Source organism: Podarcis cretensis (genome assembly GCF_951804945.1).
Source record: "Podarcis cretensis genome assembly, chromosome: 1".
NCBI classification, from domain to species: Eukaryota; Metazoa; Chordata; class Lepidosauria; order Squamata; family Lacertidae; genus Podarcis; species Podarcis cretensis.
Genome location: NC_137170.1, coordinates 70,707,076 through 70,720,621, shown reverse-complemented (window position 1 = coordinate 70,720,621; position 13,546 = coordinate 70,707,076). Strand labels below are relative to the sequence as shown.

At 41.7% G+C, this 13,546-nt stretch overlaps 1 protein-coding gene across 2 annotated transcripts in view; it reads right to left on the bottom strand.

Annotated features, from left to right (window-relative positions):
* The window catches only part of SBF2 (SET binding factor 2), a 221,121-nt gene extending 208,557 nt beyond the window's left edge, over positions 1-12,564 (bottom strand). The window contains exon 1 of one of the 2 annotated variants that reach the window (XM_079965647.1): positions 12,374-12,564. In XM_079965647.1, the coding sequence (XP_079821773.1) occupies positions 12,374-12,428 (55 nt within the window). In that variant the 5' untranslated portion in view covers positions 12,429-12,564. The remainder of the gene's footprint in view (positions 1-12,373) is intronic. The other variant, XM_079965648.1, reaches the window with a different exon arrangement.
* Between the last annotated feature and the right edge of the window lie 982 nt (positions 12,565-13,546).

The following is a 13,546-nucleotide window of genomic DNA, read 5'->3' as shown; positions in this document are numbered from 1 at the left end:
GAAGAGAGAGATAAAACTAACATTTTAATGTAAATATATGCCTTCCTGGGATAAATATTTTGTCTGGAGTGATTATATAAACCCGGAGAACAAAGCACTTCCAGTAATTATGTAGATTTACATGACCTATGGACACTTGATAACGATTGTTGCTATTTGGAGGAGTCATGATACTATGTTCAGTTATCTAGTGGCTCATTTTTGTTGCTGAATTTACTAATGGGCACAATGGGCAGTCTGTTAAGAACAGCAGTGCTATATAATTAGTAGTGAACCATAAGCAGGGGAATCGACAGACAGCAACTCAGTTTAATCACAATTTTACTGGTCATGGCTTCTACTACTGTCATAAGCTACACTTCCATGGTTCATGGAAACCTATGGTTAGATATCTTGGCTGCAGTTTTATACGCACTTAGCAGTAAGTCATAATGAAACCAGGAGACTTTGAGTAAACATCCATAAGATCTGACCTTCTTGTCTCAAAACTATTTTAGTCACCCCTTAGATGTAGGTTCCATATAATATGGGACCCTGCTTTATCAAGGTTCCTATTCACATGGAAAGTTCTACTCATGTTCAAGCAACTATGTAATGAAGTCCCCTGCAAACCTGTGTGACATGGGGAATGTCAGAAAGCAAGGGATGCATATGAAGGGCATGAGGATATTGGGTGTTTAATGAATGCCAGAAACACTGTTGTAGATTAACACTTCTACTGTATAAATTTGATTGTGCAACATCCATCACAAAGCCACTAATGCAGACATTCCTTGTGCTTTAGTCATTTAGTCTCAGTTCCATTATCCATGCAATACCATCTAAGCACTGCCTGTCACATTTTACACATTGTGGGCAGGGCTTGTGTCATGTCTCTACCCACATTCACACTTTTGAGCGTTGTGTGTTCAGGACAAATTGCTTGAAGTTGTGTCAGCTGCCTTAAAGTGCTTAATTAAGTGGGGTGGGGGGATTTCACCATTAGCCCCTACTGACTGTACAAAGAAAATTAACATGAAGCTTGATGAGTTGTATGAAAGTTTAAACTATCTGTAAAGCATTTCATATTTATTTCAGTCAGATGGTATGCCAGCTGTTTAAACTGTCTTGAGGATTTATACAACTGAAGCTGAATCAATTTAGTTCCCAAGTCAATGCTAAAAGTATGTTTATCAAACATAGCATCAATTTGTTCCAAACGTCATCAGACTTTTTGGGTGAATGACAAAGGAGAACCTATAAGCAAACTAACTGGACACTGGGTGATGAGGAAGCATTTAACATGAAAAGATTTTTCCACTTCAACCAGCTTTGTAACATGAAGTTTGCTTCTTGTTCACTGATAACACTGAAATGAAATTAATGTGCCAACTTTGTTTTTCTGTTCTCATCCTGAAGCAAAGTTCTTAACTCGAGGTACTATTTCTGGGTTAGTGGAGTCTGTAACCTGAGGTACCACTATATAGTCATCCAACCTCTGCATAAATACCAGCCAAGAAGGAGAGTCCACCGCCTCTATTCCATTGTCAAACAGCTCTTATTGTCAACAATGTTCATTCTGATGTTTAGTTGGAATCCCCTTTCTTATAACTTCAATCCATTGGTTCAGGTCCTAGCCTCCAGAGCAGGAGAAAACAACCTTGCTCCATCCTCCATGTGACAGCCATTTTAGATATTTGAAAATGGCTATCAAAGCTCCTCTCAGTCTCCTCTTTACAAGGCTAAACATACCCAATTCCCTCTACTGTTCCTCATAAGGCCTGGTTTCTAGACCCTTTGTCATCACCCTCCTCCTTACATGTTTCAGCTTTTCAATATCCTTCTTAAATTGTGGTGCCCAGAACTGGACACAGTAATCCTGGTGTGGGAGTTAATAGTCAAAACATCTAGAGGCATGCTTTGGGGAAATAACGTTTTAGACTTGCTATCTCATGCCTGCAAAGCTCTCCTCCCCAGCAGTAATACATACGGGGAGATCAAAAGGGGGGGGGGTTGTCTCCCCCAAGCAGCATTGGAATCATGTTCCCTTCAAAGCAACCTCAACGAGACTCTAGTGTGTGGCTTGGTGGATCTTCATTCTACTCAAGAAAACTGCTGTTAGCTAAGATGCTGGCCTCACCTTACTGTATCATATCCGTGGTTTCAAGAGTCTGTGGACAAGACCCAGATACAATGAGGCAGGATCTCGACACACGGGAATGGGGAAGAGAAAAAGTCTTTGGCACTAAATATTGCTGCAAGTGTAGCCATCTTGTTCATAGTAAGTGGGCAACTGATAAGTTACCACATACTTTAACAAAATCTCATTGAATGTTCTTGAATTCCTGTGCATATTTTCCTGATGCTTGGAATTTTCTCTGGTCTTCAGAAAGTAACACCTTCCAACTTCAGAAGCCATATGAAGGCAGCCCTGTATAGGGAAGCTTTTAATGTTTGATGTCTTATTGTGTTTTAATTTGTTAGCAGCTGCTCAGAGTGGGCAGTCAGATGAGCAGCAAATATTAGATTATGATGGTGGTGGTGATATATGGACTTTCACCCAGTTTTGCAATTTAAATGGTATAATGAGTCAGATTTTTTAGCTGGAGGAAGCTAAAACTGGACAGCAGCCTTCAGAAACTTAAATAGTGGCTCTCTGGGAAACTGACAAAGGAGCAGCAGGCCAGCTAATCACAATAATAGCTACTATTTAACTTTAAGAATTGGTGCCTCAGTTTCCTTCTTCCCTCATCCCTCTCTGGTACTTTTTCTTTTTGTGTTACGTCTTTTAGATTGTAAGGCTGTAGGCAGAGACCATTAAGTTTTGATTGATATTAAGCCACTCTGGGAGCCTTTTCAGCTGAAAAAGATACAAATGCTCCAAATAAATAAATAAAATGTATTTATTCTAATGTTATTTCCACAAACATGTTTTTATGGAAGAGCATTCAGATACCATTAACTTTGCTTCTTACATTATTTCCACAAACGTATTTTAATATGCTTCTGGGTAACTCATACTTTGCATGCAAAGGATTTTCAGCACCTATTGAGTCAGTATATTTGCCACCTAATTCACTGCCACTTTGTGCAAAACACAAAGATGGCCCCTTGTTCAACAAGGAAAAACAGAATGCAAGACTACACCTAGAACGGAACAAAATACGATATGAATACACGTTCTGTTATACTATCAACAGAAATTAAACCTGTGTATGCGTTCCTTATAAAGCAATTTGAAAATAGAACTTGATCTGAAAAACAAAGAGATGTAAAAGAATCACAGATTTTCAGCAGTTGAATACACATGGTTGTTACTTGAGTGGGACACCAAGGACGAGGAAGTAAAAGATGTGATGGTGAAGTGGGCGGTAGACCTAGGGTACAACATAGAGTTTGATAAATGGAAGGCATTGTGGTGTAAAGATATGAATTTTTCAGCATGCACGACACTAAAGGAAAACATGTATAAGATGATGTACAGATGGTACATAACGCCGGTAAAACTACATAAAATGTATAGAACGGGCGATAAACTGTGTTGGAAATGTAAGAGCAAGGAGGGCGAATTCATTCATATGTGGTGGACGTGCGAGATTCTCAAAAAATTTTGGGAATCCATCTATAATGAATTAAAAAAAAATCTTAAATACACGTTTGTTAAAAAACCCGAAGCCTTCCTGCTGGGGATAATTGGTAAGGATATCAAAGAAGAAGATAGAACCTTTTTTCAATATGCAACGGTGGCCGCCAGAACCCTCATAGCACAGTACTGGAAAACACCAAAAATCCCAACACTAAAGGAGTGGCAACTTAAATTATCCGATTATTTGGAGCTGGCTAAATTGACACAGAAAATAAGAAATCAAAGAAGTGCAAAATTTAACAATGAATGGGATAAATTTAGGATATATATGGAAATAGAGACAAGGGGAAAATTAAAATGTTGATCAGAAACACATATGTACTTATAGAAATCACAGTAGGCATGAGATAACGCTTACTACGTAAAAAGTTTTATTAAGGAATAGACACAGCAGATAGATAAACAAGATAATAATTTCCGAAATCGAGATAAAGGGAAGTCGATCAATGTCATCAAAGTTGTATGTATTTTGTTTGTTTGTTTTTTTCTCTTTTTCTGTTTTTTCTTTTTCATTTTGTCTTTTGTATGTTTGTGAAATATATTTATGTCAAAATTTAATAATTTTTTTTTAAAAAAAAAATGAATACACATGGTTGTTTAAGACATCCCAAAGACTATAACACTGCTCCCAGAGGCAGGTAACATTTGCCTTTGACATTTCCCTTTGTAACCATTGACATGGCACTCCTATAGTCACATCCAAATCCAAGCTTGATGAGAGGAGAAAATAACCTACACTGTCGAAACTATCTGTGAGAAATTATCAGATAGGGAAGGGAGCAAAGTTCAGATGGAGAGCCACGCTCGGAGCAATAGAATTAAAAGTTTATTGGAGAGGTATAAAGCAGGTAACAGAGACAGTAACATGAGGAACCTTGCAACCTTCCACAGCAGTTAAGGTTACGGGGAAGTAATGCAACCAAGAGCCTGAGGGCTCTTTTTCAGGAGCATTTCACAAGATGTGAAACGATATAAATAGTTGATTAACATAAATGTTCATCTGGTTTACAAATCTGTATTGATCATATGTTGTATTTAGCACTGCTTATTTATTGGACACTTAGCTTATACCATTTATCACGTTTATGCCATTCACCATATATGTTAGCAGGAAATTTTTTGGTGAAGCAGCGCTAATGGCTCAGAACGAAAAATACTAATTCTCCCTTTATAAATTGAAATACAGGAAGTATGTTCCTTGCAAAAAGCAAATAATAAACTGTAATAAAATATCCTGGAACTTTATCATGCTCACTGAAATTTGAACTACACTGATAGGGTTTGGAAACTACAGGCAACTCACAATTTACACAGTGAGTACATTCCTGGCCTTCCAACGTTTAACCGGAATCATGTATATTGGGAGCACCCTGGAGGGGCAGTGGGGCTTGCACAGCTGACGCGTGGGGAAGCTTCTTCCCTGCACATCAGCTGAGCGAATCTTGCACAGCTGGCGCGCAAAGAAGAAGCTACTGCTATGCTACCCTGCAGGTCAGCTGTTAAGCAGGAAGGCCTTAACAAAGCCCCGCTGGGCCTCCAGCTCGTGAGGAGACCCTCCCTACAGTCCAAAGAGGACATCTTCTTTTGGTTATGGAGAGAGTCTCTTCATGAGCCAGGACTCTCCAGTGATCTCCCCATTTCCAGGTTCCTGGCACTGCGAATGTGCAGTTGCCTGCAAATAGCACATGCGTAAATGGGGAGTTGCTTGTACAGCTATATCACCACATTTATACAGGAAAATGGAGGTGTTTAAGAAGCTTTGAAAACAAGTCTCTGAATCCACAGAAATCTAGTTCAAACACACCTATCGAAATATTACAATTGTTATAGCAGATGCATTGAGATGACTGGAAAACTAAGAGAGGGTAACGTGAACCAAGCTGTCATAATGCATTTATTCAGTAACTACATTGTATAAGGCAGTAGTGTTCAACTATCCATAGAGCTTACATAACTATACAATATGACTACCAAGTGGGCAACTTTAAAGTGTACAGTGGAAACTCAGGTTACGTACCGTCCTCCTTATGAACGCTTCGGGTAACGAGCTCCGCTAACTCGAAATAGGTGCTTCTGGTAGTGAACTTTGCCCTGGGATGCCAGCGGAAGTCACGCACCGATGGCGCAGAGGCAGTGGAAGGCCCCATTAGTGAAAGTGTGTCTCGAGTTAGGAACAGCTTCAGGTTAAGAACAGACCGCCAGAACAAGGTGCCACTGTATTTTAATATTTCCTGGTAGTGCAGAAACTTTTATATCACCAAAAAGGAGAAGTGTCTGAAAAATGCAGGTTTTTGTGGGAAGGATTTTCTTTGATTCCATCATAACATCTGCTACATGTTCTAGTATAATACTTTCAAACAGGAACTGAATATTTGCCTGGGCCTACTGTCACATTTTCTAATGGTTTTAGAATTCTGAGAAGCTGGAATTGCCATAAAGGTTAGTAATATACTGATGTTTCAGATTCACAGCAGTGAATAAAGGGACAAGTAGAATTTCCTATTTTTTATTAGAATGTTGCTGCCTGTCTCATCCAGTAGAAGTCAGAATCTTACATCACATGTAGAAAATGCTGTGGGCTACAGCTCCCATCAGCCCCTACCAGTATGGGCTGATCAGTGATGGTCAGTGATGAGGGTTGTCACCACATTGGCTAGCCCTGACTTAAGTTGCCATCATTTCTATTGAGATAGGCTTATTACTGCAGCCAGCTCATGTTATGCAAGATTCACATCTATGTATTGGCCACTGGTCACTATTGCTAAACAAAGCTGCATCCAATTATGCACAAAATGCAAGTGTTTCATTCAAGAATGGCAATAGAGAGCACAATTGTTTTCTCCATGAGTTTTAGCTCAAAATAGCTCTAATGATATAAAAGTTCATTATTTGCCTTATACTGAAGGGCCTCACTGTCCTCACATCTTGGGACAAGTTAAATGCGTTTCCGGAGTATAGCTAACAAAAATGTGTGTCCCTTCTGGGCATGTCTTTTAAAAACTTAAATGGCTATGAGAAATATTTCCTGTTAGGAAGGACACATTTTGCTTGCCTCCATTCTCACTGAAATACTTTTAAAGGCAGCATTACAAGTGTCAGAGTGTGTTTTGAAGGTAGTATATGTATTCAATGTATTTATGATGAGCATGCTTTAGCAATTCAGAGTTCAAATGTCTATCTAAAGTATATATATTAAACATGGTGGCTTTCACCCACTATATGGAGATTTCTTTCCAATAGGAAATCCATTTATCTTACTTTTTCCAGACAGAGCACTAACAAATGGAATACTGGCACTCTGCTACAGTTTGCTGAAGCTATGTGCATTAAGGAAAAGACAAAGAAATTACTTTCAAAGACAATTTCAGCATTTTGACAACTTTTAAAACTTTTCCATTAACAGCTGAAAACGGTTATCTTATGCAGCACATTCACATTTACTGAAGAAATGTATTATGGTGGTTTGGCACACATTGCTCTCTTTAGTTCTTCAGATTAAAAAAACATTCCCCACCAAAAGGCATGTGCACAACTACATCACACCTGGAACATAAAAACTTGATTGCTAAAATCTTGGCTGGGGCAAGTTGCTGGCATCACATGACCCCTTTACTGTAGCAACTGCACTGGCTCCCAGTCTGTTTCTAAGTGCAATTCAAGGTGCTGGTTATTGTTCCTATTTTAGTATATGTGCTACATATACATATACTAAACACAGCACAATGTGTTGGTTATTACTTTCAAAGTCCTAAACAGATTGTGATTGAGCTACTTGAAGGACCATCTCCTCTTATGTGACTATGCCTTTCCTTGAAGATTGACTGTTGACTGTTCCTGCTTGTACCTTCATATGGACCATGCAGCAGCACAAAACTTTATGCCCAAAGTAAATATTCTGTTTGTTTCCTTACAAACAAAGGCACATTGCTTCTAACAGCTTACTTCTTAATGACTGCTGTTTAGCACAACCCTGGTCACATCTACCCAGACTACTGAATTGAATGGGGCTTACTCCCAGGTATGTGAGGTTAGGACTGCAGCCTCACTCATTATTTCAATAGTTTTATTATACAGATCTGTGTAAGGCAGAATGTAAGCCATAAGGACTTATCTGTATTCCTCTGTAGGGGGGCCTTGGCAGTGGCTCATCATCCTGAATAAGGCCACATATAAAATCCTAAAGGCAAATGTGGTCAGTAATTCATACGAGCAAGTGCATAAAAAAGTGTGTGTGGCGGGGGGAGGGTTACATTCTCATGTCCTTGTTTGATCTCAAAAAACATCTGTGCACTTCCTTCAAGTCTTATTCACATTCCAGTAGGCAAACCAATTTACATGGGAATTCTTGTTGCCAAGCACTTCAAAAGCCATGTTAGAAGGGAAATATGTCATATTGCACCACTTAGATGTTGTATTCATTGTGCCCATTTCCCAACCACATTACTTAAAGTTTTAAACCATAGTACAATTCCACAGCAATTCTTCATTCCACCAGGATGTCAATGAAGACAGAGCAAGTTACCATATATACTAATGGAGATATGGCTGAGTGAAAGTAAAATTAATATTGCTTGGCAAATACATGCAAGTAGAAGAGAAGAGTCTCTGAGAATACAAAAAATGGCAAGACAGCAATGTAGTCTTACATAGCTTTCTACAAAACCTTCTTAAATCTTGTGAAAATATGTCTTTTCAGGTGTATCTAATGAACACTTTCATGAAGTACTTCATTTGCATATTTTGTAAACAACTGTGGAAGTGTCATATCTCAGTGCTAGAGTTGCATACATGGTGTACACAAGATCTGGAGTTCAATCCCTGGCATTCCCTGCTACAATAGTTTCAAAAGAATGTGAAAGATCTGTGTTTGCCCAACACCCTGGAGATCTGCTGCCAATACAAAGCAAAAGTGGCTGGCTGAGCTCAGTATCAACCCTAGCACAGAGCTACTGGTTCAGTGAAAGAGAACCACGATGCTCTCCTGGTAAATATTCAGTTGCTTGGCTTTTAGGACTACAGTGGTACCTCAGAGCTTGAACGGCTCCATTCTCGAATGTTTCAACTCCCAAACGCAGAAAACCCAGAAGTAAGTCCGGTTTCCGAACACTCCTTGGAACGTGAACATCCAAAACTGTGCAAAAACCTAGCTGTCAGCTAATCGGAAGCCATGCCTCGGAACTCGAATGTCTAGGAAGACGAATGGTCTTTCAGAACGGATTACGTTTGAGGTACCACTGTATTGGTAAACAAGTTTTTAGCTTTCATGGCTCATTCCCAAAGAAACATATACAATGGTGCCTCGCAAGACGGAAAGAATCCGTTCCGCGAGTCTCTTCGTCTTGCGGTTTTTTCATCTTGCGAAGCAACCCTATTAGCGGATTAGCGGATTAGCGCTATTAGCGGCTTAGCGGCTATTAGTGGCTTAGAAAAGGGGGGGGGGGGAATCGCAAGGCTCGCAAGACGTTTTCGTCTTGCGAAGCAAGCCCATAGAGAAATTCGTCTTGCGAAGCGCCTCGAAAAACGGAAAACCCTTTCGTCTAGCGGGTTTTTCGTCTTGCGAGGCATTCGTCTTGCGGGGCACCACTGTAGGAAGTGATGTTTATAAACTCAGAAAAAAGAAGAGAGCTCAGGTGGAATTTCTGTGTCTTAAGATGAGTCCAAGGTCTATGTGGGGTTCCTGAAGTGTTGTCTTCTGCTTAGTTTATCATTAGGTCACAGCAATGTGGTTCAAACTAGAAAGAAGCTTGTTGTGCTTGACCCAATTCAGAAACTGCCACAGCTGCCTGCCTGAACAATGATATGTAAATTTACCAACAGCAAGATTTGGGACATAAGTTCACTGGTGTCTAAGATAGCTGTTGATACTACTTATGACACAACAATACTGAATATGTAGTATCACACTCACATCACAAGCAGTGATGCAAGCATAAATGTTTAGGATACAGCTGCTAGTGGTTTAAATTTATCTTGCTCAGTCCTTTTACATAGGAATGTAATGTTAAGTATGGATCTGGAGCAAATATCAGTGTTAGCCCCATAGTGATATAATATACCGGTACATGTGAATAACAAGCAGCACAATACTAGAAAAGGGCAATTCTCTGTGCACTGTGGGACAGTACGTGGGATAAAGGAATTCAGAACAGACAGTGCATATTTATTCTTCCATTGAAAGTTCTTTACCAAATAGTTTGAATTACTAAAGGGGAAAAAATACCAACCCAGTGGAAGGAATAGCTTGTTTTCGTAAAGGTTAACAGAACTATTGAATACACTTTTGCCTCAAAACTATTATACTATTATACATAACATAGGCATCAACTGCATCAAGATTTTATAAAAATTATACTGATCATACTTGTTTACAGAAGGAACCAACCAGTGACAGGACTTAAGAAACCTTTCATTTAATGGCTTGTTTAATATTTTGCATAATTCATCAAGCCCTGTTATTTGCATAGATAATTAGAAAACATGACAAGTGTCTTATGGAAACACTCTAATCAAATGTTGTAAACAACCTTATGTGAGAGTTTTGTTTTTGGCATGACCAATACCACTACAGTGTTCAAGAATATAAGGCTGAACAAGTTTCTAAGTATTTTCAGGTCTGATATTGTTATAATAAATATGCAAATTATGTTGTCTTTAATATAAAGATACATAACAGCCCAACCTTAATGTGATGCAAGGGTTACTGAGTTCAACAGGATTTCTATAAGCATGGACAGAATTGCAGTTTAAGGATTATATTTTTATCTTAAATGCAGGAAGCATATCATCTTTATTTACATGATTACAAAACTGAAGAGACAGCACACTAATAGTTTGACGAAGCCTAAGGAAGAGGTGTAAAGACAAACAAATAGGATTTTCCCAGGCACTGACACACGAATGTATTAAAGAGCATTCAGCCCTTCAAAATCCTGCTTAATGACAGCAGATGATTAAAGGATCAACATAAAATATTCCCTGAAATGCAACTCCATGTAGCTGTTTAGGTATAGGTCAATACTATACACATCTACATTTAAATGTGTTGAAAATGTTTTTATAAATATTCTGCACATTACAGTACAGTGGTACCTCGGGTTAAGAATTTAATTCGTTCTGGAGGTTTGTTCTTAACCTGAAACTGTTCTTAACCTGAAGCACCACTTTAGCTAATGGGGCGTCCTGCTGCCGCTGTGCCGCCGCTGCACAATTTCTGTTCTCAACCTGAAGCAAAGTTCTTAACCCGAGGTTATATTTCTGGGTTAGCGGAGTCTGTAACCTGAAGTGTCTGTAACCTGAAGCGTATGTAACCCAAGGTACCATTGTATACGTTTCGTATCCCATGACTGAATATCAAAGTTCTAGTGAAAAACAAAGATGCTGCTGCAAGCCTGAGGTTTGCCCACCCCATTTATAGAAATACTATGTGTTATCCTACTATCAACTAGATAGATTCAACACACTCTGATACAGAAACACCTCTGAGAATTCACCAGAAACCATATGCTTTGCTTCCCACATAGTTAACAAAAGGCAGGAAACTGATATCAGGATTATGGACTTTTGCTACCCCTGCAAAGATGACATCAGAAAATGTGAGAGACACATAACACAGAAATTTAAAGGATTTGCACATTACACCTTCTTACAATTAAATCAATACCAGGCCCCAGCAAAGCCAAGGCTATAGTGCTAACTTCACCTACTTGAGTGTAAGCCCCACTGAATTCAATAGGGCATATGTCTAAGAATATATGGTTAGAATTGCACGGTTGCAGACACCAGTTGAATAATTCATTATTTTAGGAATAACCTACGGGAAATGTGACCAAAGTATTGTACACATAAACTCACTTATTTTTTCAGACTCAAACTCAAGGAATTAATCACCCATTTATAATCTTTGTGGTGAATAGTGCCTATTGTTCATGCCTCTACTTACTGAAATTTGCTTGATTTTCCCTTATGCAAACAATTACAAGGTCCTCTCACACGGAAACAACAAATGTCAGCAACTAAACTTGCCGACGGATGCACGACACACTACGCACATTCATGTACTGCACACACTGTAACGAGACTTCACACCCCCTCCCCTTACTTCCCTTCTCGCAGTCCTGGGGGGCGGGAATCCTCTCTCCGGGCCTCCCTTCCTCCCCCCCCCTTTTCCTTGCGTCATCGAATACACACTCAGGATGCGCCGGGAGCGATATAATAAACTAACGAGGAGAAGGGAAGACACTGCTGATGTTTTCACGGTTTCATTGCAGCCACACCACCAAGCTGGAAGAGGCTGCTGTGGAGCCAACTTGCCCACCTTCGCCACAGGAAAGCAATGACACGCTGGCCGTTCACGTGTATTCACATCCCCACGTGTTTGTGTGTGCACGCGCGTCCCTAATTTTCAGAAGGGGGAAGGGAGAGACGAGCCCCGCCGTTGTCCCTCAACAATTCCTACGTGTCAGCTGCCCAGTCACGCTGTTCCCTCCACCAGTTCCTGTGAGGGGGAAATTACATGCACACACACCCGCTCTCTCCTGCCAACCCTGAACCTCGTGAGAGGAAATGCAACGCTCTCCCCATGATGTGCCCCCCCAACCGCCCTTTAACCGCCACCCCGCTTCCGTCCACGAATTTATTAAGCCTCTCCAACCTTCCCACCTCAGTCCCCCGTCTCCCCAGCCCCGGTGTACAAGGAAGCCATGTCCCTCCCTCCCCGCCGACCCCACCACCGCCAACAGCCACACCTACCTGTCTTCTCGTGGTCGTAGCCCACCACAATGAAATAATCTGCCAGCCTGGCCATGGCTGAGGAGAGCCTGCCTCGGGCCCCGCGAGCCCCGCCGCCGCCGCTGACACCGCCGCCGCGCCCGGGAAACTCAGCATCCTCCCCGCGGCGCCTGCAGCTGCTGCACAAGAAGAAGGAGCAGCACCTCAGCCATGTTGGACGCCCAGGCTCGCAGTGCGCCTGCGCGCGCTCCCAACCCCCCCCCCCAACTCCCAACCGCCGCAACGCCGCTGCTGTACTACGACCTCGCGGGGGCAGGGCGGGTGTTTGCGGGGTTTACAAACACCACGCGCCGCTGCCGGGCGGCTGCAGCCCACGCTCAGTGGGGTCAGAAGACGGGAAGGTCGGGGGGGGGGGAGGCGGGCAGGGGTTTGGGGACGGGCGTTTCCCTCCCTCCCCCTCACAATTGTAGTGGTTTGCAGCTGGGTGCACGTTTGCGTGTGGCGCTTTGCATGCGGCGACTCGGGTGCATGATGGACCCGTCGCCTGCAAAAGCCGCAGGATGGATGGCGCCCTGAGGCATAAAGCTCAGCCCAAGCCTTAGCCCGGCGCTTCCTTCCTGTTTTGGAAATTCAAATTAATACAGGGCGCGGGGAAACTGAGGACGGCGGAGCTTTCGAGCCGCTCCCCCCTCCCCCGAGATTCGCGAAATCTCCGGCGAAAGTGTGTCCCGCAGGCTTTCGGGCAGACTTCGCTTCCGCTTGCAAAGTGCTTAGGGCTCACCCGAAGGCCTTTTTCGCTCCTGCTGTTCGGAGCCACTGTCTGCTGACTCTGCGCATGTGTGAAGGGCAGCTTTAAATTGCTTGCGTTAGGTTTCCGAACCCATTCATTTCCGTGAGGTAGATTGTAAACTGCGTTCCAGCCATCCTGCAATTGGGTGTCCTCCGGCTATCGTTTCTCGTAGACATGTTTTGAAATGACATGTTCACGGTTTAGCTTCTGCCTAGCCAAGTTTGGAGAAATGTCTTCTCAGTTTCATTTCTCCGTGGGGAAAAATCATCAAAAAGGCAGGGGTGATCTTGGTCCAAATCCCATTTGTAACTCTTGGAATTATTATTTTTATTTTATTTTTTGCCATATCGCACCCATTATCTTTACTGACTGCATGATCCTGAAGGTTACTCAAAAGTTATTTA